Source organism: Scardinius erythrophthalmus, assembly GCF_964197995.2.
Source record: "Scardinius erythrophthalmus genome assembly, chromosome: 23".
NCBI lineage: Eukaryota > Metazoa > Chordata > Actinopteri > Cypriniformes > Leuciscidae > Scardinius > Scardinius erythrophthalmus.
The window spans coordinates 5,012,162-5,038,533 of record NC_138243.1 but is presented as its reverse complement, the minus strand read 5'-3'; the positions used below and the strand labels follow the sequence as shown (position 1 = coordinate 5,038,533).

General features: G+C 38.3%; 1 protein-coding gene across 1 annotated transcript in view; it reads left to right on the top strand.

The window, feature by feature from the left end:
• auh (AU RNA binding protein/enoyl-CoA hydratase) overlaps window positions 1-24,100 on the top strand; it is a 44,733-nt gene extending 20,633 nt beyond the window's left edge. The window contains exons 7-10 of the mRNA XM_081354382.1: window positions 13,846-14,033; window positions 14,122-14,172; window positions 21,140-21,187; window positions 22,868-24,100. Coding sequence (XP_081210508.1) covers window positions 13,846-14,033; window positions 14,122-14,172; window positions 21,140-21,187; window positions 22,868-22,945 — 365 coding nt within the window. The 3' untranslated portion in view covers window positions 22,946-24,100. The remainder of the gene's footprint in view (window positions 1-13,845; window positions 14,034-14,121; window positions 14,173-21,139; window positions 21,188-22,867) is intronic.
• Window positions 24,101-26,372: the final 2,272 nt, after the last annotated feature.

Genomic DNA, 26,372 nt, shown 5'->3' with positions numbered 1-26,372 from the left:
TTTGTTGGGTGAGAACCAGTGGCAGTTTTTTCCAGTTTCCTTAGATCTCGGTACATGTGGTTGAGTTAGAAAAATACCCTTTGTTTGAGAATAATCTCCGTCCAGACAGCCTGTATGGTTATCACTCAAGGCTTGACTTGCAGCCAGAGGTTTTCTCTCTTCAGGATGGAAATAGGTCACCAGAGCCTTGGCATCCACCCAACCAGTCAGAGGTTTATTCGGCGGGCTGAGAGTGTCTGAAAAAAGAGTAGCGAAGACATCAGCACAAGGCTTCTTTTTTTGTTGCTTTTTTTTTTTTTTGGTGTTGTGCTGTTTTGTACCCTTGATCCCATTTCCTCATTGACCTGGCACATCTGAAGAGGTGAACCTCTCATTTTTGAATTTGTGTGGACGTCCATTTCTATATTTTCTATATTCAACTCCATCCAAATAAAGAATAAGGAATGGTGCAACCAAAACAAATTTATCTACACAAATTGGATCATATTAGGAGAATTTATTTTATCACCCTGCTTTTTTAACAACTGTCCATTACCAAAAAATAAAACATAAGTTATCTGCAATAGAGCCCCTTTCCAAAGTCTTGATTTTGTTTTTAGGTTCTACTAGAATAGGTTTTCATGTTTGAATGTTCAAAAAGCACATTATTTTCCCCATATTCTCCATTGTTGCGGCTCCTCTCTTCACAGTCTGTCAGTTACGCTCTGTTTAGTTCCTGTCTCTATGAAGCCCCTCCTTCTGAAAAGCACAATGTGCTCTGATTGGTCGGCTGGACTAGTGTGTTGTGATTGGTCAACCACTTTGATGCGCTTGGGAAATGTCCCGCCCCTTACATAACCGCCAGTTTCAACACACTACTAACGCACTCAAGACTACAATGGAGGCATTTCAGGGAGTTCAGAAACAGTGACACTAATATAGATAATAACTCCCGCTGGAGGGACTTTGAAACTTTGCAGACCTTTTTCATACTCAAACAGCAACATTACACACTAAAGAAAGATGAACATGAAAAAAAAGCATAATAAAGAGGATTTATAGTGTAAAGAGTACATAAGTCATAAGGTCTAATTTTATGGTTATTTTATTGTTTGTTGTGCATGTGTAGGTTTTGGAGCAATGGTCGCTATACCAACTATTGTATGGAAAAGAGCTAGAGAGTAAATGATGACAGAACTTTGATTTCTTTAATTACTTGACTTCTTAAATGACTTGGAATTGGCCACGTTGCTTCTCCAAGGTTGATTATTTAATTGACTCCCTGATTGCCAAATAGGGCTTGATTGGTAGCTTTTGGAAAATTGCAAGATTACAAAGGATAAGTCTTGAGTCTTCTGAGTTGGAAAAACATTTTCAGTTACTGGTATTGAATTAAGTGTATTTGGCATCATAGCCTGTGTCAGGTCAGCCTTTTCCCTGCATGAATCTGGTTTCCAATGACTCAGCACATGGTGGAGTCAGAATAGCAACTGTTATGCGAAGGAATATTCACGCCCTGGACTGACCAACCACAGGGCCACATGCCTTCGGCACAAATGAATATGCCAATGGAGCCGGGCAGGGCGGACCATGATTTGGCTCTTCCTTAGAGATTTTGTAGGTCATAACAAACTTTCAATGCTTTTAAAGCTACACTGAACCTCAGTCTTTAGGAAGTCAACTTGGGACAATAGAAATGCTTCTAGCAGTGATGATTATTATTTTGATACTGTTTGTACCGCAGTACATCTATCAGTGGCCAGGACTGTTTCTATACACATGAGAACAACTTAGAAACATGGACTTTTCAGCCAAAAATGAAAATTATATCATCATTTACTCACCCTTAAGTTGTTCCAATCCTGTATGACTTTCTTTCTTCTGAGGAAGAAAGGTTCGCTACACAGTAAGAAGTGTTCAGTGACAAGACGTCTGAAATCTTAGTTTGAAGTAGAATTCAAATCCTTTATGAGGTCGACATTGCATTTCGAATTCTAGCATATGAGGCATGAGTGCCAACATTATTGACCCAAGAGGCACACGAAGCCAGTCGTAGTGGGAAGAGCGAGGAAGATCAGTAGAGACCTTCCACTCGAGAGGACCGATTTCACAGCCTGTTTGGCCCTTATGAAGTGAAATATGAAGGGAAAAAGGTATTAAACCTCAAAGCTCAATCGTCTACTGTTGTTGCTTTAGAAGTTATACACACAGATGTTGTTGGCGACCAGTCAGCTGAAGAATTTATGTTGACCTATCAAAGAATTATATAAGGGAACACCCAACAAAGTTATAGGATAGGAGCCAAGTCAGCCCTAGAACTGTACAAATTCCTGGGCTGACCGTAAAAATTGTAAACTGGAGGAAAAGGCTGTTAAACATGACAGAATGGTCTTTGAAAATCCATCCCACAGACTCTCCCCACAAAAGTGTTCACATCGGGGTTCATAGATGCCAGGACACCATGCTGGGTGATGAGACAAAGTGTTTTAATTGCAAGAGAACAAGAGTTTTATTGATTTATTTGTGGATACCATGAAGTGTAAAACCCATGTTCATTGGAAATGCGTGCATGTAGCAAAATATTACATTGCTGCTTGCATGTTTTGCTACACTTTCATAGTGAAATGTCCAGTGAGTGGTGTTAAGGTGCATTCAATCTGAAACCAATGAACGTGAATCTGGCAACGTTTTATTGCGTTGGTTGTTTTACTTATGATGGCAGTTCGAAAATTAAAAGTCTGTTGAGTGGTGTTAAAAGGTTAATACTGTGTCACTTTTAAAAACAGAGTACCACCTACAGTTAACCCTACACTAAACACAACAGAGAGTGTTAACAAAAGCAAATGCTGAAGCAACCATGTTGGTTGAGCTGGTTATGTGATGCAAATGTCAAAATGTATTAGTTTGCAAATCATGCACTATGACAAAAGTGTTTTGATATTATAACATGGTATTGTGCAAGAAACCACTCAAAGATAAGACTCTATTAATCGATAATCTGCCCCCATAAACGGAATAAAAATAGTTTTAGTGTTCATTTCAGATGGAAAATTGTATGTATGGGTATGTTTTGTGCAGTTTTCCAAAGAATTTGAGGCAAATATTTCCATTGATCATGTGTTGTCTTTGTAATATCTGTTATTTTGCCCCTCCCCACACACTATTTGCATGTGCAATTTGCAGTTAGCACTGCTGACAAGGTTACTTTTGTCCATCTACCGATGCAATATAGTGTCTCATTCATAATCCATCCTAGTTGTGTGATTGCACAATGAATCTGCTGCTCTCCTGCAAATTAAATCACAATGAGATTAAAATTTTCAATATCCATTTGCTTTGCCATATAAGAGCTTTTCTAGACCATGGCTTTCTAAAAAGCATATTTATTTTTGTAACCAGATTTAGTGGAACAACACATTTGACTCATGAAAGCTTTCGAAACCACTGTCAAATTATACCAAAATAAACATGATTTAGACCGTCAGAAATAGAAGAGCAGGTGTCGTCTACTTAGAGACGGGAATCTATGTTATTATTTTTATTTTTTAAGTTTGAATATTTTTTTAGCTGCAATGCTTTAATTATCATGCTTTTTTTTGGACCTCATGTCACAAAAGTTGCTTTTTAAATACTGAAACCACCTTAATTATAGTGGGCTTCCTTAAATCTAGTAAATCAGTTTTGGTGTGGTGCCTGATCAACTAGTCGATTTTGAAAATGTGTAGTTTTTCACAACCTTATAAGCAATGTTTATTTGATATTTAGTAGTTCCAGGCACTGATAAGCCCCACTTCTCAAGAAGAAAATTATATCATCATTTACTCACCTTAAGTGAGTCACAACTTCATTTACTCACCTTAAGTGAGTCACAACTTCATTTACTCACAACTTAAGTTGTTCCAATCCTGTATGACTTTCTTTCCTCTGAGGAACACAAATGAATCGGTCGACTGCATTTCAGATTCTAGCATGAAGCATGAGTGCCAACACTTCTCTAGAAGACCCAGATTCTTTAGAAGGACTGTTGCAACCGGTATCAGATTGAGCTATCTCTGTTTATTGCTGTTTATTGCATTTGTGTTTTAAAAAAGATGTTACCTAAATGTTTGCTCAATGTATTTGTGTTTTTACAATGGGGTAATTTTGTTGCAATAGCTTACACACAACACAAGGAAGCTTGATTTCAAACTTTGAACTGAATTTAGAGAGAGCAAGACCAAATAAAGAACAGGAACAAATACAGAGACTACAAGCAGTAGCACAAATGAATACAATAGAATAAAGAAACAAATGAAATTAAACAGTGCTGTACATTTTTCAGATAGGTCTAACAGTAGTATTCGGGTAAGAAATACCACAGAAATTGAATAATCAAATATAAAATGTCTCTGCATAGTCTTAACTTTAATAAGGAATAATCTATATTTAATCTATACAGTTATTCAGTCAAGAGAAGTGAGTGAATTTCTTTGGTTGTTTGTTTGACATTGATGATAGACAGCAGCAGTTATATTAAGCTTTCTTTCAGCACGGATTTAAAATACTGTCTTTCTCATTTGTTTACATTCACTTAAGATATGACTGACTGTGTTTACGTGAATACTCGCCAAGATTTTGACAATTTTGTGTGTATTTGTCTAAGCGCAATAAGCCACGAAAAAAACCTCAAATTGACACTCGCGATCTGTTTGGGAGGCGGCGTTACATGCGCATGGTTTGGCTGAGAGCGCACAAGTTTAAAATTGCGTAAATGGGTAAGACTTAAAATGATGTGCAAATGATAAACTTCAGTGATGATGCAACACTGTCCTGAATTGGCAATTCCCTCAACTGTCCTGAAACGTGAGCTAATGTCTTGTAACGCAGCTTTGCAGAGCAGACGCGATGTGGTGATGTGAAGCAGGGTTGGGGATCGTTTGCATTTTAGCAATTTCGATTCCAATATTCCGATTCTGCTTATCGATTCCCAGTTTCGATTCCAACAACAAAAAGTCAAACATTGTAGATATCAAACATCTTTATTCTTGTCTGTTGCAGCTGAGTGAACAAAATCAGCAGCCTAAAGAACAACTAATAAACTAGACTAACTAATATACATGTTAAAACATTATTAAAGACAAGTATTCAGTCAGTAATACAATAAGAACAAATAAGCAAAATTAGCAATAGTACAAAATTGAAATCAAAAGTAAAATAATACTGCATAGTTTTCTTTTTATAAATAAAATATAGATTGATCCTTATTAAAGTTACAAAAGTTTTTTAGTCGAGATCAGTGAGTGATTTTCTGTCTTTTGTTGTTTGATCAACGTCCATGACACAGACGGCAGCAGGTGTATTAGGCTGCTGTCACTTTAAGACCTCATGCACGCATCTGTTCCCTTCTCAACTGTTTATATTCACTCAAGTCATACCCCACTGTGTTTACAGGAATGTTTTGACATCATTTTGTGTGTATTTGTCCGTTCAAGCGCAAGAAGAAACAAGAGAAAAATCTATTCAGTATTCATGCACTGTAGGAAACAAGTATTCGAATCCTGAATTGGAATCGATTTTCGATTCCCAACCCTAATGTGAAGCAATTTGCAAAGAGAAAGAGAGAGAAGATGAACATTCGTAATCGGGGGCGCATGTGCAAGTGCTGACCCCAGACGCTGGTGTGCTCGTTTGCTTGTTTGTCTGTTTTAAACTGTCTAAACAGCCCACGTTCCAAAAGCAATATGCTTTTTAAGATAATCGTTGTGTTCTGGATTTTAAAATGCGCTATAGACTGTGTGTCTGCGTTGGGAGATGGAGCGGAGTCGGGAAATATAAGGAACAATGGACTAATGAGGACAACGTTTTACAGCCGCGAAGATCTGATGAGATTCCGACACAATGTCAGAACCCTACCAAAGTTCCTTTATGAACCTTCTGAAATAATCTGTTCCATCCACACAACAAACAGAAAGAAGAAAATAAAACGGAGGGGCTCTAGAGGCGGAATCCGAAACAGACTTAAATCTCGCGGCTGTCGGTTTCCTCTTCCGACAATAACTTTAACTAATGTTCGTTCGCTTCAAAATAAAATGCCCGAACTCACAGCATTGGTGAAACATAACAGAGACTTTAAAAGAGCTAACCTGATCTGCATCACAGAGACATGGCTGACGGAGGCGATTGACAACATACACTTGGATGGATACTCATTAATCCGTCTGGACCGCGACAGTGCCAAGTCAACAAAAACAATCGGAGGAGGACTGTGTATGTTCGTTAGTAGCAGGTGGGCGAATAATATTACGGTACGTGAAACACATTGCTCTGCTCACTATGAACTATTGACAGTCTCTTTTAGGCCATATTATTTGCCTCGTGAATTCGGACAAATAACAATTCTTTTAGTCTATGTGCCTGGACCAAACTTTGCACTTGCTGCCGAATGCATATCTGCTAGCTACAACAGAGCACTTTGCAATTCTGCCGATGACCCAGTCTTCTTGCTTGGAGATTTTAATAAATGCAATGTATCTACGCTGTTGCCAAATCTTGGGCAATATGTAACCTGTCCGACAAGACTGTTTAAGATTTTGGACAAATGCTTTGGTAACGTGGAAGGTGCATATGTGCCAAAGCTATATCCACCTCTGGGACGTTCGGATCACAACGTCATTCATCTGTTACCAAAATACAGGCAGCTTTTAAAGAGGATCAAGCCTGCCGTTCAGCAGGTTCAAACGTGGTCCAGAGACGAAATAGAAAAGCTAAGAGGCTGTTTTGAGTGCACTGAATGGGACTTATTTTTTAACGATGATGACTGTTGTAGTAATCATGAATTGTTGAATGATACAATAACCTGTTATTTAACTTCTAACTTTTGTAAATTCAGTGGTTCAAACAAAGAATATCAAAGTCTATCCAAATAATAAGCCGTGGATTAACAAAGATTTGAAACATTATCTAAACATGAAGAGAATTGCCTTCTTGCAGAATGATCAGCAGAAAGTAAAAGAGTTAAACAAAGCAGTAAAACGTAAGATAAAAGATGCACAGAATGAATATAAAGAGAATGTTGAAGAGAAATTAAAAACAGGGAATGTAAGAGACGCATGCAAGGGTTTGAATACAATGATGGGTAGACAAAAGAAAACAGTTCAACAACATGAAGACCCTCATTGTCTTGCAAATAATCTTAATATTTTTTATTCTCGATTTGATAAAGATTTTAATGATGATTTGTCTGTTAGTAATGAATTAATGATGACCATGACTCAATCTCAGCCTATGATCATACAGGAGAGGGAGGTTGTCACAGTGCTTCATAAAATTAAACCGCATAAGGCATCTGGCCCAGATGGCCTGAAGGGGAAAGTCTTGAAGGAATGTGCAGCACAACTTGGACATGTGTGTACAAGGTTGTTTCAAATCTTCCTGGACAATGGTTTTGTACCATTAGCCTGGAAGAATTCCATTGTCATCCCGGTGCCGAAAATACCTAATGCAAAATCTCTCAAAGACTTTCGCCCAATCGCACTCACGTCTATTCTGTGTAAATGTATGGAGCGCATAGTATGTAAGGAACTGTTGTCACAAATTAAGACATGCATAGACCCCCTGCAATTTGCAGTGTGGATGCCTCTCTCACTCTCTTAAATAAGGTTCAAAATCATCTAGATAACCCAAATTCCTATGTTCGAATACTCTTCATGGATTTCTCATCCGCTTTTAATACTGTCCAACCTCATCTTCTTTTAAAGCGCCTCTATGAGTTAGGTGCTAGTAGTTGGATGATTTTATGGATTAAGGAGTTTTTAAAAGGTCGCCCTCAGCGAGTTTGTGTTAATAATGTTATGTCGGATTGCTTGGTTTTAGATACTGGGGTACCGCAGGGATGTGTACTGTCTCCAATACTTTTTTCCGTATATATAAATGAACTGAAGTGCAATGACGACAACCTTACCCTTATAAAATATGCCGATGATATGGCATTGGTCTCATGTCAGAAAGAAATGAACTGCACCTCATATTTTGAGTACATTGACAGTATTATCTGTTGGTTTGAGAATAGTTTTTTACATCTTAATATTGAAAAGACAAAAGAGTTATGTTTGAGAAATCAATCGAGAAGAGTAGATATCACGTCTGAATATAAACCAGTTGTCATAAAGGAAAAAACTGTAGAGCAGGTTTCGAATTTTAAATATTTGGGTACAATTATAGATGAGAAACTCAATTTTGAAAGTAATGTAGAGTATATTTATAAAAAAGCACGACAACGCCTGGGTCTCCTCAGGAAACTGAGAAGCTTCAATATTAGTCAGCAGACCCTAACTATGTTATATCGATCAATGATTGAGAGTATTATCACATATAATATTGTCTCATGGTACGGCAATCTAACATTAAAACAAAAGAACAAAGTCTCACAACTTATTAATCAAGCAAATAAGATTACTGGACAAAAACAACAGTCACTTCAGAGCTTGTTCGATCATTTTATGGGAAAAATGGCAATTGCGATTTTTAAAGATAACTCGCATCCTCTTCACTCTGCTTTTGAATTACTCCCATCTGGACGCAGACTAAAAATTCCCTTGGCTAGGAAACATGTCTATAAAAGATCTTTTCTTCCAATGGCAGTGATTATCTTAAATCGTACATTGTTTTAATTAGAATGACTGATATTTTACATTCTTTCTTCTTTCTTACAGTGTTTAACTATATAATTCTTTGTATTTGTGCTGTTGATGTGTGATGTGTTTTTCTAAGCAGTGAATGTATGTAACAGTGTCAAAGAAAAATTTCCGCTCTGTGAAAACAGACTGGACAATAAAGTTCAATCAATCAATCAATCAATCAATCATGAGGCACAGCTGAATAACTCGCACTTTTTGTGAAATAACGTCTCACAGAAAGTTTTTAAACTGCTGATTGCTCTGATAATCTGTTTGGATTCGTTCAATCATCTAGCCAACATGCTACTGCATAAATGTTTGCGCAATTGCATGACGAAATTCAGGCCCTGTTAACAAATGGAACCTTACTGTAAAATATTACTAAGTTTTGATGACAATTTTGATTTTCAGATGAACTTTCCCTCTAAGTCATGATATTGTAGGTGGGCAGATCCCTTCACTTGCTTATTTTCATAGTTCTTCATACTTCCTGTCTTGTGCTGGGAATGAGGAGGAACAGAAGGTCAGCCCAGGCCAGTGGAATAGGCCCATATGAATGTGCGGACATATGACATAAATGACTCACCTTTAAACAGTGCGAAAAGCAGTGATACCAGTTAAATGGGTTGGAGTGTTACAGTAGAGTAGATGATTTGTGTGTGTGTGTGTGTGTGTGCTTGTTGACGTTTTATTTTCTCATGGTGTGAAAGACAAACTTGTATCTTATCTTTATCTTTAAAAGAGTGTTTGTGTGGCATTACTCAGTAGTGTGTGCATAAGAGTGTGTGCACATATATCAATAAAAAACACATTTTAGAATATCGGTATTTACAGGTTTGGGCTTCATTCCTTAATCCCAAGCTAAATGCTGCAGTTTATATAAGAATCATTTGCTCAATTGCACTCTGCATGCGTTTTATGAATGAGACCCATAATTTGTACAAAGAAATTAGTTTCTTTCCAGGAATTAGGCCCTTATTATGGGCTGTTACTCAAGACCCCAAAGCAAAACAAAAATATTGTACGTTTCTGTTATTTGAAAGTAGAAGTGCGATCACTTCACTGTTTATGCCTAGTCCATGCATCTGCAGTCTCTCGCCCCGGTCAAATTTGACAAGATTAGATTAAAGGTTGCAGGGATTGTGTAGCCCTTCCAGGAACTCGAGCACATGTTTGACTGTGACGCTCTTTCTCGACGGCCTCTCCGGTTTCTTGGAATGAAATGTGTAACACTTACCAGCCTCTGCTTGATTTCAAAACAACCCTGAGCTGACCTCCGTCACACTCTTTGCCCTTAGTCTTTCTTCTGCATGTTGACACCGTTTATGGTAATCTTCTTCTTTCTTTTTTTTCTTTTTCTTTTTCTGGTTGGTGTTGTAAATGCATTGTATAAAGGCAAAGGCCACTTTCTCACAAGCCAGGACTGATGTGATGCAATAATTTCCCTGAATTTCTTGCTAAATCTCTGCCGCGTAACAAAATGTTGTTTGGAGTTTAATCAAAAAAAATTCACTAATGCATGAAACACATTTGATCTACTGTTTTTCATCTGACTGTAGTTCTCTAACATCAACAATTATCATGAAAACTATTTAATAGGAAGCCAAAGAAATAGTTTTGTCTGTGAAACAGAATGATGACTAATGAAATGAGAGGATTGCAGTATAACTAGATCTTGTCATTGCTCATGGTTGTGTTTATATGTTTGTAACGATCAGCCTTATTGGAAGATGTTACTTGAATTAAAATGGGTCCGATCAAACTGTGCGAGTTTGAGAGTGTTTAAGAAAGAGACTGACGACAGAAACGAGATGAATAAAGAGGTGGCAGTCGCCCGTTGAGGGTTGTGAACTGCTTTATTAGTGAACACTTATGCAACACGTCTTCTGCGCTTTCATGTGTAAACATTTTTCTCACACAAGATCTCGAGTTGTGCAAGAGTTGTGCAACAGAGTCAAGAGATGGCCTGATTACAATTGTGAAAGGAACCTGTCCTTGTAAGTTGCGGTTACATGCCATAACTGCAAATTTCTTAAGAAAAGATTCATGATTCAAAGATTATGAATGCAAGTTGTCTTAGAAATGATAAATATTGATTCGAATAATATGAAAACAGCTTTCCAAAGCCCTACGGTGTTCAGGGTTGTCAATCTCATTTTAGGATGAGGGCCAGATGCGGAAAAAAATAAACCATCCAACATGTTTAAACCACTGACAATTGGCCTACATCTATATTAACCTTAAAAACTACAAATTAATAAAACTAGAAAAACACATTGCTCTGTGAAAACTGCCTTTTTACCGTGAAAAGATTTTATACATTTTTTAAAATGTTTTATTTAATATTTTTTATTAGATTTTGATTTAGATTTTTCATGGCTGATTCCGATTTATTTTTTTCTTTAAGGAAATTTGTTTGTTGTTTATTTGCTCTGCAACAGGCCACTGTTAAACAAAAAGAAATCTGTAGACATTTGAAATTAGAGGCAACCACATTTGCATCATGATGCAAACAAAGATGCTGCACAGATGCGGCACGAACAGTTGTTTAAATTAGATGGTATAACTTAAAGATTTTACGCAAAAACAGAATGGTCTGACTTTTGTTTTAAGGAAATGATGCTATAATTACTCTAGAAGACTAAAAACAGCCGACGGACTGAATGAAAATGCAAATTCACCCTTTTGCCAGTAGGTGGCGCTTATGAAGCAGCAGCATTATAGCGTTTCCTTGTTTAGCACTGTACACAATCAGCGCTGCATGTGTAAACACTACTTTATACGGAGGTTATACGAAACTATTCTGAAGACAGTTCCTTCATAGATATTCATATAAACCCCTACCACCATTTTTTCTTCCTATACGTCCTATGTTCCTACAGAAACAGCGAGCTTTCTGTGTCTGGGACAGTTTTTGCTCTGCTTGAGCATCTGTGTTGTCTTTGCGTCCGTCTTCAGCATGTCACGTCTCTGGCCTGTGTCAACGTCCTGTTTACAGACTTTGTAATATTTCCCACACAAATGACATTTTGGGAAATGATTGCAAAACAGTTTTTGTGCAAGTCTAGAATAGAGATCGGCCAAAATAAAACTTAAAACCGCACCGACTTGTGCCCCGGTTGACCGGTGCATCTCTACTTTCTATTATTTGTTCACATCATCCCCCAGGCCGGGCCGTATGTTTGAAACCTCTGGTTTACAGTCTTCAGGAAATCAACATGTAAATAGCTGAGTTATAGCTGACTCTGCACATTAAAAAATGTATTCATTGTCATGTTTGTCATGTCATGAAGCCGGTAGCCAGATTGAAATTCTCATCCACCAAAACTTTCTCCATTTTAGGCAACATACTGAATGCCACAAACTTCAGTTATGCCACACATACAAACCATTGGCGTTGTGAACCAGTGGCATTTTGCAGTCTGAATGCAGATGCAAATATCATTGTTTGTGTGAAGAACTAACTGAAATTTATCACAAGACTTTAAATGTAGCGCTCATAAAGTGTCCTTATTTTCTGACAGACGTCATTTGATCTACTTTTAATATGATTTTATTCTGCTATTTATTTGAACTTGACAACTCTGGTCATTTTGAGCTCTACACTGTAGTTATTGTTTAATTTTTACCGGTTAAGAAGTTTGGAATAGAATTGAAAAATACCCAGTTTGCCCTTAACTATAACTTGATCTTATCACTTGCCACGTCTATGCCATTTAGCAAAACAAGTAAAATGTTTTCAACATACTGTACCTAGATATCAGTGAAATTCATTTCCTGCTGTTGAATAGATAAAATTCTTGCTATTGTTTAAAAACTTTACACCCTGTCATAAGCACAGCTTCAGATTCTCAAACAAGGGTGTGCGCACACACACACACACACACGCACACACTTGTTGTGCCTTCATTTGTCTGCTGGCAATTTCAGTTTATTTTGCTGTTCTGAATTGAATAAAAAATGGTTTGTACAATTTTCCTCGTCTCTGTTGATTTGCATTGAAGTGACCATAATGACCTCAATTTCTGCACGTGGATTGTGACTTTAACTGCCCACTGAAATAGTGTAGTTTAGTTTAAGTAGTAAAAATCTTTGTGTAAATTGAAATAAATGAAGGCTCCTAGGAGGCATGCAGCGAGTGGCCCAGTCATTTTCAAGACTCATTGTAAAGCAATTAGCTTCGTTTTGTACAATTTTGTACAAAAAAGCTCAGGCTGCACAGTTGATACCATGCTAAAACACAGGCCATGAGTGTTTGTCTTCAACCACAACACTTTCAATGAATGACCAGCACTTTTAAATATTTGTGTGCAACAAATGTTTATAACATGAGTTTCTGGAGTTGTGTATGGAGAGCTAAGATGCAGCCTTTTGTTGCAGTTGTGAATTACAATGTGTATTTTTGATAGTGTTGCCTTTGGCTTGCTCAGTTGGGGATGCTTAAATTGATTAATCGATTCACCAGTGCTATTGATCTGCATTACCAAACGTGGATGTTTTACACCAGAAACAAACACTGATGTACTATTTTATTTAATACTGTGAAGCTGCTTTGATACAATCTGTATTGTGAAAAGCGCTATATAAATAAAGTTGACTTGACTTGACTTGACTTAACACCAATGAAGCACAATGCAACTAACTCCTCTTGTTCTCACTCCTCATCAGTTTCCCACACTCACTTTTTGCTTAATTTTCCAACTTCAACTGTGGCCAAATGGCGAGTTTTTCGAACACTTTAAAGATGTTGTTTTCCGTTTTTCTGAAATCAGAGAATCAACAAAAGGCGTCCTGAGAAGTTGCATCTTTCTCTTTGACACTATAGTTTAGCCGATCAGAGAACTTGAGCATTGAGTTTTTTCTGGCATGTGTTTGGAAGGTAGTGATTCGAAGAGATTATCATCGTTTTCACAAAAATCTGAAGTTTTCAGCATTAATAAGAATAATGTGACGCTGAAGACTGGAGTAATGATGCTGAAAATTCAGATTTGCATCATCAGAAGAAGAAAAAATTCACATAGAAAACAGTTATTATAAATGGTGGTAATATTTCACAGTATTACTGTTTAAGTAAATGCAGCCTTGGTGAACATAAGCGAGTTCTTTCATAAACATTCAAAAATCTTACTGACCCCATAATCAAACATGCTTTGAATGTGATTGAATGTCACAGATTAATATGAGATGATTTGTCCTCGTGTTCTGGCTGTAGGGGGAACTCAGCGCCTGCCCCGCACTGTAGGAGTGTCCGTAGCTAAAGAGCTGATATTTGCGGCGCGGGTGTTGAGCGGCGAGGAGGCCAAGAGTCTCGGCCTAGTCAATCATGCGGTGGAGCAGAATCCCAGCGGAGATGCTGCGTATTTGCGAGCTCTGGATCTGGCCCGTGAATTCATCCCGCAGGTATGAACTGCCATGCTCGCTCATTCAGCTTCAACAGTTTCTTACTGTACACCGTTCTAATGAAGGTTTGATGATTGTTCTCTTCAAGGGGCCAATTGCGATTAGAATGGCGAAGTTGGCAATCGACCAGGGAATAGAGGTAAGATTGTACTGACTTATCTGGTCAGAAATAAAGAGCTGTTTTCTTCCTGGTTTGTGAGAGTGAGGCAATCTGTGTTGGCATCTTCTACCAAGTGACTTGAATGTTTTCCAAAATACCGTAGAGTTTGGTTGAAGAAACTTCCTTTGATGTCAAGAAAAAAAAAAAAGACTGGAAGCATTTTAAAAGTTGATCATTATTTTGATATGTTACCATGACTATTAAAGGGAACCTATATGCAAAACTCACTTTAATAAGGTGTTTGAACACTGATGTGTGTCTACAGTGTGTGTGTAAACAACCAGCCTATAATGGTAAATCCACCCACTCCTTTTTTTTAATAATCCCCATAAATCATAAACAGTGTCTCCAAATGAGTTGTTCCAGATTTCCCCGTACTCTTACTCTTAACGATCTGCCCTATTAGCATAGATCCCACCCCGAGTGAGCCGCGGCAGTCGCCACTTCTGTTTCCTCGCTGTAGCAGCCAGAGATACACAATGTCTGCGCCAAAAAACATTACAAATGTTCTGTTATTGGATGTACCAGCGAACATGACGGTCTCTATAGACTCCCAGCATCTGACCCACTGAGGACATTGTGGCTAAATTTAATTTATGAAGGAAATGTGCTAAAGAAAATCGTTAAAGTGTTATATATTTGCACAAATCATTTTATGCCCGACAGCCTCACAAACCAGGGTCAGTTTAACGCTGGATTTGCACAAATGTTGTGTCTGAAATATTTTTATATTAACATTACGGTACATGCTAGTCGATGAGTTTAATCAACTTAACTCCACAACAACTATGTTCATTCATCCACTTACTATTCAGTAACGTCCAGTTGCTTTCTAAAAGTTGTAAAACATGTAAGGTTGAACACGCTATTGACAATTTCTGACATATTTGCTGCGTGAGATTCTCCAGTTTTGTTGTTGCCAGAGTATCCGAAGCACGAGCTGTAAAGGCAGCAGCAGCAGCTCATTTGGATTTACAGGGACACACACAAAAACGGCGTGCTTTTGCTCACACCCAAATAGGGTCAAATTGGACAAGCTATAATAAAGGATCTGTGGGGTATTTTGTGCTGAAACTTCAGACACATTCTGGCGACACCTGAGACTTATATTACATCTTGAGAAATGAGGCATAATAGGTCCCCTTTAAATAATCTTGCTTTTCCCTGCTGTTAATGAGCAAACGTATAAGAACAGATATACTATATGATGCAGCGGATATACATCTGTTATAATACCTATGTCCATCTCTCAGCATGTATATGCTTACCAGTAAAAGTGTTTGTACGTGAAGTCATGTGCAGATCCGAGTTACCAAAGGGAGCATCTGCTTCATGACATTACCTTGACCCCAGGGGCCAGCCTGTCAACACGGCACGTCCTTTAGGAAGTGACCTCCTCATCTTTTCTGTGGATGTCATTAAAAGAGGAAAAAAGCTAACACAGGCTCATTGGAAAACGTGCCTCTATCTACATGTTAGCAAAACTCCTAAAACGTACCTGTACATAAAATTCACTGCAGTTTCCAGCTGAAATGAACACTAGAGGCAGTAAAACACCAACAACGTTTATTACTTTTTATACAAATTATGATTACAGGGGCAGATTATTAATTAATAAGGGCATAGTGTTGTGCAAGGAATCGCATGGAAATATGTTATGACCTTTTGCACTTTTACCATAGCACATCCTTTTAGGGATGCACGATATATATCGGCCACCATATCAGTATCGGCCGACATACAGTGGGGAGAACAAGTATTTGATTCACTGCTGATTTTGCAGGTTTTCCCACTTACAAAGCATGTAGAAGTCTGTAATTTTTATCATAGGTACTCTTCAACTGTGAGTGGCGGAATCTAAAACAAAAATCCAGAAAATCACATTGTATGATTTTTAAGTAATTAATTAGCATTTTATTGCATAAGACCAGTTACCTCATGGATCCAGGATACTATGCATCCTGATAAAGTTCCCTTGGCCTTTGAAATTTAAATAGCCCCACATCATCACATAGCCTTCACCATACCTAGAGATTGGCATGGAGTACTTTCCATAAGATCATCTCTCAATGCAAATCAAACCAGCTATTAGGCTAACTGAAATAAAACCATGCCAATCTCTAGGTACTGTATGGTGAAGGCTCTGTGATGATGTGGGGCTATTTTAATTCCAAAGGCCAAGGGAACTTTATCAGGATGTGTAGTATCCTGGATCCATGAAGTAACTGGCCTTTAAAAATAAAAATCTGCCTGCCTCTATGGGAATTTAACATAGGGGTGTCCAAACTTATGCACCCTGTATTTTAAGGAAGAACATTTATTTATTTACGATACATTATTCATTCACAAAGAAAATTGGTGTCCTTAAAGGTTGGATTTTTCCTAATTTTTTAAATTAAGGCATTAAGTTCAATTTCCAAAATATGATTTTTTATTCCTCTTTTTAGTCAACTTTAGCATGGGTGTCTAAACTTATGCATAGCACTGTAATTCATAATTGATATATATGATGATATCATATAATTATGAGCCTGATATGAAGCCAAGTGAGCAGGACAGGCCAGGGTTAGACAGAACAACGGTGAGTTGTGGTGTGAGGAGAACAGGGCGAGAGAACAGTGTTAGCTTATAGATGTATTCACGTTAGCCAACGGTACAACACTATGCTCAGATCACAATACTGTACAGATTATTATCATCATGTATCAGGCAATAGCAAAGCTAGTATTTAGACCCTTACCTGCATGTGTTGTGTGTGTCAGCCATTAGGAGACAGTTTCCAGAGGAAGGGGGACTTTATAAAGGCTTTGAATTGACCCATTTGGTGACGATGAATACAAAAAATGATCACAATCACAACTGTCTTACTGTATAAAAACTTTATATGTAGAAACAGCCAACACAAACATTAAAGTCGATTTTGTACAGATTGAAAATTAATTATAGAACATAATATATGATAATAATAATAAGTGTCAGCTGCAGACTAATAACAAACACATAAATGCATTACATTACAAGTTTATGTAGGATATGTTAATGAATTAAATTAAGACAAGGCACATTTTGTAAAACAGATGTACAATAAGTGATCTCTGACGGATCCGTGAGCGTCATGTTTCCCGCTGGCGGCCGAACCACATGCTGACGGCGGACCGTCACCGGGCGACCCGATGAATGAGCCGGGACAGTGTGCACATATCGCCGGGATTATAATCATTCGGTCTATAGTGAACGATACACACTACCGCGTTTTTCAAAGCAGAAGCAGAAGTGAAGTCCCGTCTCTTACCCGGCACAAAACGCACACAGGCACGGAAGATCGCACCGTTCTTTTTCTTATTCGGAAACCTGTGGACTCGATGTCCTGACAGGCCATAATTCACAATCATTTACCACGACGATGATTAATTGAAATACAATAAGCACCGAAAACACACTGAATCATGACCGCTCCAACTGAATACCAACCTACTCCGCACTGAGCGAACGCAGAGCCAGCGAACGACTCCCTCATGTGACGTCATATGACGCGATGGTGAAAAAAAAAACGGTTTTTCAACACGGTCAAGGAAACTGTCACGTTTTCTATTAAATTTGTGCCCTTATGTCTTGCAAAACAATTTTTAATCCTGCATTTACTTTTCATATGGTATTTGCATACAAGGTTATATTCATTTTGAAAAAAAAAAAAAAAAAAAAATGCAACATGGGCTTTAAAGCAGCAAACTAAAGCGCCATTGTTGCTTCAGCAAATGTTTTAATCTCACGTTTGCTTTTGTTAACACTATCAGTCAGCTTTGTGGTAGGGGTGGGCGGTATGACCTAAATTATATTTCACGGTAACGATATACATCAAGATACAGTTATTTATTTGTCGTTTTTCTGGAAATTCAACAAATAGGGCTTTATGTATTAAGAAAACTTAAATACTTTACAAATGAAAAGTACTTCACCTTGTTTGATTACTTTTTCTTTCATTTGGAACTTGATAAATGAAAGAAACTCAACATTGAGATGAACCATAATATAACAAATTTCACAGTATTCCTCATTTCACAGTTTGATGTGGACAGACCTTATTATTATAACTTTCCTCAAGTAATCTTCTCACAGCTATAAAATAAATAACACTTAAGTAACTGGAAAAAAATACTACAGAAAATATAAATATGTAAAGAGTTGAAGAAAACTATATTTTTTCCCCAAACAAATACCAAACATAAACACATCTTGTATAAAATATTAAAACAAAGTAATCACTTCTTGCCGAAAGTATAAAAATGTAAAATCTTTTCGCAGCAAAAAACATAAAATAAATAAACACTTTAATAAATAAAGAAATAAGGAAAAAAAATATATCATTTTTCCTTGCTCACAATTTGTAATTTGTAATAATGTGTTTTAAGAATCTCAATCAAAACAATTACAAATTGTGAGCAAGGAATAAAAGCTGGTCAACTGTCTCAGGTTTCAGTGCTGATCTGCGGCATGTGATGATATTCCCGCTCGGATGGGGCACTTGTGGCAGGGATGCAGAGATATTTTTTGCCTTTTAAATATTAAAATTGGCCTTGTGCTGCCTCCACCATTCCTGGGGGTTTGTCTCACCATCAACTTCAACTGTCTGTAAATAGCTGTTAAGCTCCATTTCCATGGACTCTCTCTCTGACTGAGAGACAGCTTGGCATTTACGTGATTTTATTTTGAAGAAGCTGCCCAAACTCCTCTTCTTTTTCTTAGCAGGAATTTCTTCAGCAGCTTCGACTGGTGGCAATCACAGTCCCTCTGCAGACTTTCTTTGTTCAGCTGCAAGACTCTCCATCTCTGCTGCAGCTTTGACCTTCACGTAGTCCACTCTCTCTGCTTCTACGTATGTGGTTTTAAAGCGAGGGTCGAGAAGGGAAGCCATTGTCAAGCAGCTCCTGGGTGGATTGGTCTGCATATTTCTCATTCAGATAGTCCAGAATCCGCACCTTGATGTCCTTGGTGAGCTGGGTATCATCATCCTGTGGCTTCAGAACCTGCTCATTGAAAAGATGAAGCACAGGTTTCAAGTATGAAACACTCACGTACTGTTCCCCAGACAAGGCATCTGTGAACTCCACAAGAGGGCTTAATGCTTTATTCACAGATTCAAGTACATCCATGTCCTGCCATGTCAGAGCTAAATGTCTGGTCTTTTTGTCAGCTTGCAGGACTTGTGATAGAGCTTTCTCCTGCTCTATGACACTTTGATCATTTGTTGCCTGGAGGCCCATCTCAGTCTCAGTGATGAGTTTATGAGCAGGCAAGCCCAGTTGTGCCTGAGCAATGGCCAGTTCACGCTGTCTTTTCCAAGTATTTGAGAAGGCACTCACGACTCTCTTGCAGACCCCAACTGCACGATCAACCTGGGGCACCTTCACACCTCTCTCTATTTAGATGGATACATTGGAAAAGGTGTATGTATAAGCATGCTATAGTATTATTAGCTGACAATCACACTTCACAAGTAGCATACATTTAAACATCTTTAAAATATTTCTCTCTATAATTACGATTAATTAACAAGATAAACAACATGAATATTACTTATTTTCGGTATCACATATCTCGGATCAAGTGTTTTGATCAAGTTTCGAAACCCCTTCTTTTCCACAGTGTAAACTGGTGCCATGTCTTTACATATACATCGTAAAGGCCTGTGCTATTTCTTTCCATCTCTTTGAGCTTTTTTCATACGCGATGCCTTTAGTAAAAGATTCGGCCAAGCTAGTTTGAATCTGAGGTGATTGCATTGTTTTGGTTTTAGCATCGGAGGTTGACGGACCGCTTGATGTGTGGCGCATCTTTTGGCTTTCATGATATTATCGTGCGAGTTTCATTTTGAGGTGATGAAACAAATGACTTGTGCTACCGCTGCTAGTGAGCGCATTAGCTCTACATAGTTTGCAAATCACGTTTTTCTGGTCTTTTGCTTCAGATTTTGCAAACCACAGATGTCGCACCTCTTTTAATAGCAGGTTCCTCCTCCTGCTCGGGATTTCTTTCTGTCCTCCTCATGAGCTCGTTCATCTTTCTCCATGTTTCAAACGTGCAAACTCGCAGCGTCTCGCTCAGTCTCACACACGTGAGTTAACAACGGCCACTTATTTGCATGTCGCGGTATACTTTGGATTTAAAAATCTGTTATGGTTGACATTTTCTACCGCGGTAACGATATTTACCGTCATACCGCCCAGCCCTAGTAGGTGGAACGTTATTTTCAGACGCAATAGACCATCAACCTTTTATCATCACTGCATTTGTGCATTTAATTTCTGAACTGCGGCCGTACGTGCAATAAAATATTTTCAGATTCAAGTTAATCTGTTTCAGAGAAAACTTAGCATGCTTTCAGTGTCACTCACTGGACATTTCACTTTTTGGAAGTGTTGCAAAACATGAAAGCAGCAACGTAATAGAATTTTGCAGAAATGTTGCCACAGGCACGTTTTCCCCAATGAGCCTGGGTTGAAAAAAAGCAATTCCTTATATTTGAAGATGCTTCACTAGGAAGCAAAATAGCTTGTTTTCATCTGACCTTCTTTAGAAGAGCTGTCGCTGTTAAAATGAAGAAAGAGCCTCTATTGAGCCTCTGATGCCAAAGGACATTTACTTAAAATTCAGTTGTTTTTCTAGTGAGGAGTTCAGATATTTCTGTGTTTGTGAAAGGCCAAGGTCACCTACAAAAGTAGGTCTCTGTTCTTCAGTGTTGTCATGAGGAGCTCTTGCACGTTTATTGGATGGTTTGTTCCCACGGCTACAAGGAGAAAAGAAAGTGTGTTGTATGGGCACTCGTCATCACATCAGACTTAAGTTCTCTCGTGACTTATGCAGTTGTTGTGGTTCATATAAACATTCTGCAAATGAAAACAGATGATGCAAAACTAGTGTCAGATGATGTTGTTGTTGTTTTTTCCAGGTGGATTTAAAGACAGGATTAGCTATTGAAGAGGCATGCTATTCTCAGGTATGTTTACACAATGAAAATTCCCATTAATCTGAGAATCAAAATAGTATTTTGTTGTATTAACTTTAGTTTTTTGAGCCAAAGTACTGTTCTACAATTATGCACAGCAGTTGGGATCCAAAGTAAAAACCCCATTTGTTTTCAACATGGAGAAATATATTTTACCAATGATTGATAAACCTTTCAAGAGCCATGTGCCTGCGCTCTGACATATTAAAGGATTAGTTCATTGCAGAATTCAGATTTCCTGATAATTCACTCTCCCCCACATCATCCAAGATGTTCATGTCTTTCTTTCTTCAGTCGAAAAGAAATGAAGGTGTTTTGAGGAAAACATTCCACATAGAGACTTCAACGGGTTGAAGGTCCAAATATCAGTTCCAGTGCAGCTCCAAAGGCTCTAAACGATCCCAGCCGAGGAATAAGAGTCTTATCTAGAGAAACATCTGTCATTTTCTAAAATAAAATAAAACATTTATATACGTTTTAACCACAAATGCTCGTCTTGCACGTCCATGACTTCACGCATTACGTAATCATGTTGGAAAGGTCAGGCGGTAACATGACGTATGTGGAAAATGTAGGGTAGGGCGAAAAGCTCTCATCTCATTTTCTCATCCGACATCGTTGTTTTGTTTTTATTTTTTATTAAAGACGCTCTAAGCGATGTCATGCGTTTTTTAGGCTGAAACATTTTTTGTCACACACAGCAAACATCTCCTCACTATCCGCTCGCTGCCTGTCCCCTGAACACTCTGTAACACTAGCGGTCTCTGTAGACAGCCCAGGCTCCACAAACGGCAACAAAAACAAACTGGCCCAGCCTGGACCACGAAACATAACAAACAGTGTTCCAGCCAATCACCAACAAGAATGATTTGGGGGTGGGGGGGGTTAGTGCGCGTGCACATGAAGGGGTGTGTGGGGGGTGGAGGAGAGAGAAGCATGAAGAGGGAAGTTAGCTAGAGGAGAGATGTCCTAACAACGACTTACGTTAAAATTATATTCTCTTGAATTTTGATATTGCCGACAAAGAGACGACGTTCCGATGGACAAATAGCAAAGAAGAGGATCGCAAAGCTAGTGCAAGACGAGCATTTGTTGTTAAAAAGTATATAAATGTTTTTTTTTAATGTCCGCTGGTTTCTCTAGATAAGACTCTTATTCCTCGGCTGGATCGTGTCGAGACTTTGAAGCTGCACTGAAACTCACATCTGGACCTTCGACCCGTTGGACCCCATTGAAGACACTATATGGAGGAACATCCTGGAATGTTTTCCTCAAAAAACTCAATTTCTTTTCGACTGAAGAAAGAAAGACATGAATATCTTGGATGACGTGGGGTGGGGGAGGGGGGGGAGTATATTATCAGGAAATTTTAATTCTGGAGTGAACTAATCTTTTAACTCAAGTCCCAGCTCGAGGTCCTTTCCCGATCCCGTTCCCCTCTCTCCTCTCCTGCCTCTTCCTGTCCGTCCTCATCGTCAATAAAGACAAAAATAAATAGTCGCTATATAAAAAGAATTCCTTTAATTTCATATAATCAGCCGTTTCAAAGGTTAACATGATGCACTTCATGCAGAGAGTGAACGCTGGCCTAGATCACTCAGAGAGCCACTATATTTAGCCCTCGAGGCGGCACAGCTGTAGCGTTCCTCTGATACGACTGTTGTCTCCTAGGTGATCCCGACCAAAGACCGGCTGGAAGGTTTGCTGGCGTTCAGAGAAAAGCGCCCTCCTCGCTTTAAGGGCGAGTGACACCGGCCTAAACAACCCAGTTACGAGCAGCTGCCTTCCACATGGCCTTTCTGAGTCCCGTAAAGACTGATGCATACCTGAAATATTTGTAGCGCTGCCATGATAGTCAGATCTGTAGGCATTTCAGCTGAAATGTGTGGAGAGCAAGCTTGAAAGATGAAAGCTATTCCTTCCTTTGTGATTATGAACTTCTTTTCTTTCTGTTGTATGTTTGTTACATAATGTAAAGAGACTTTGTTCATTCTCATCAGTTAAAATAATACAGAATGCACTTCAGAATAACTCAAAATGGGAAATGAACTATTACAATTCATTCCATTACAAGACAGTTGAAGGAGCGTGCATTACACCTCAAACTGAATCCGGTTGTGTCGGTTGATTCCAGGAATCAGCACTGATATAGTAAGCATTAAAGCTGCTTTCACTTCAAACATGTGTATGTCATGAGTCCACAGCTATGCAGTTTATGCCCTGAGGATATTGACTCTCTCAGTCTCTGTTTCAAGGTGTGTGTTGTAATGAAATGGCTACTGTAAGCAAAGCTATTAGGAAAAAGTGTAATTCAGCAACACAAGTATTTAATAAGGTTATCTTACTTCCTCCAGTGAGTTTTGCCCTAATGCCCTCAGTGTTTACTCATGTTCTCTTACAGATATATCCTGCTCTTCTAGATATCTGGCAGTGAACATCACTTGATTAAAAACGGCTTTATTCATGCAAACAAGGAAATGTATAACAAGAAAATTATACACAGTATTTATGCACTACTTTATGCACTACTTATGCACAAATTATTATTTTTTTTAAATAAATGAATGCAAAGATGCATTAAATTTATCAAAAGTGACAGTAAAGACATTTCTAATGTTACAAAAGATTTCTGTTTCAAATAAATGCTGTTCTTTTCAACTTTCAACAAGAATCCCGGACAAAATATATCAGTTTCCACAAAAATATGAATCAGCACAACTGTCAACACTGATGATAACCAGAAATGTTTCGGCATATTAGAAGGATCATGTGACACTGATGACTGGAGTATCAAATTCAGCTTTGATCACAGGAGTAAATTACATTTTACAATATATTCACATAGAAACAGCTATTTTACTGTTTTTAATGTATTTTTCATCAAATAAACGGTGAGCAGAAGAGATTTACGGAAGAAAAATTATCGACCCCCAAACTTTTGAACGGTAGTAACATTAAGGGATGAAACGGAAAGAGAGAAAAAACGACAAGACACACTGGTAGAATTAAGATGTAATATGTGTCACTTTCGATAGACATAATTAAGCAATATAAATATTATTTACAACTTAAAATCCCCAATTGTTCTGTGACATTGACACGATGAAAGTGAGCCAAGCTTCCCAGCTTCTCCATTCCCAGGAACTCTGCAATTATTTCACAGGAACTGATAAAGCTGATTAAACTCTTCAAAATTCATGTGTAACAGTTACACTTGTGGCTGAATATTACAGTTGTGGTTTTACAGTCTTTGTTATTTGAGCTTCAGTGGCAAAAGAGGAAAAACCCCGACTGTTGCCAGATCTGCTGAGTCAGCCAGCAGGAGCGCCGCCCCAGAGGCTCATGGGTGATTGAGTTATTAACACACTGATGTAATGCTTATCTAATACACACACAGCAGGAAAGCACCGCCCGAATACATATGAGCCTAGGATGTGTTCGCTCCTGTCAGCTTCATTCAAAGCTTCTGCAGGCTCAAATGTCAAAAAGGGGTGTTTATCGCTATAATATATGTTTATATATATATATATATGTACACACACACTTCTGGTGCTGCATGGTTTTGCGGAGTGCTTTGTTGTCGATTCACATTTGATTTTTAAAATGAGAATTTTTCTGTCCAGTCAGACTGTAAAGAACAACTCGGTAATACATGTATTAAAATAAGTTACAGTACTTCAGAACAACATTGCTTCCTGTTCCAGTTTTTAGACAGATATTGAAGAATATAAAACATCAGCTCAGGCACATGAAATGAATCAATGTGCTCAACAGAACAAAATGCATTTGTTTTTTATACTTAATATGACAACGGGTCCAAAACAGTAACGAATCGCTCAAAAGTCTAAATATTTCTGTTCATATTTACTTCTCTCTGCCATCAGACAATTATAATTCACCAACCAATCGTAACGTGGCAGAACAAGCTCTAATTTCATTGGACAATGCGAAGTGGAATGGTAATTTCCTGATCTAATTCATTAATCGGTTAAAAACTACAAACACGGTCTGTTTAAAGTTTATTGACAAAGGTGAAATAGCTATAAGAAAAAGATAGAGTTGTTGGTAACACTTTATAATAACGTTCAATTGTAAGCAATTTATAAGTGGTTAGTTAATGATGAACTAATCATTTACAAAACATTCAGAAATGATTAGCAAGTGACATGCTAACATTTTATGTATGTTTTGTAGATTCAGTTATAAGCCATTTACAATTGATTAGTTAATGATTAAGTAATATTTACAAAACACATGTTTAATAAATTAATTTTTTTTGTATGTTTTGCTCACATCAGGTGCAGAGTGGTTAAAGACTCCATGTGTTTCAGAGAAGACAGCTGTCTATACCCTCACCAGTCAGCACTTACACTGCAGTGCACACTACACTACACACTACAGAAGACAGCTGTCTATACCCTCACCAGTCAGCACTTACACTACAGTACACACTACACACTACACTACAGAAGACAGCGGTCTATACCCTCACCAGTCAGCACTTACACTACAGTGCACACTACACTACACACTACAGAAGACAGCGGTCTATACCCTCACCAGTCAGCACTTACACTACAGTGCACACTACACTACACACTACAGAAGACAGCGGTCTATACCCTCACCAGTCAGCACTTACACTGCAGTGCACACTACACTACACACTACAGAAGACAGCGGTCTATACCCTCACCAGTCAGCACTTACACTACAGTACACACTACACTACACACTACAGAAGACAGCGGTCTATACCCTCACCAGTCAGCAATTACACTACAGTGCACACTACACTACACACTACAGAAGACAGCGGTCTATACCCTCACCAGTCAGCACTTACACTACAGTACACACTACACACTACACTACAGAAGACAGCGGTCTATACCCTCACCAGTCAGCACTTACACTGCAGTGCACACTACACTACAGAAGACAGCGGTCTATACCCTCACCAGTCAGCACTTACACTACAGTACACACTACACTACAGAAGACAGCGGTCTATACCCTCACCAGTCAGCACTTACACTGCAGTGCACACTACACTACACACTACAGAAGACAGCGGTCTATACCCTCACCAGTCAGCACTTACACTACAGTACACACTACACTACAGAAGACAGCGGTCTATACCCTCACCAGTCAGCACTTACACTACAGTACA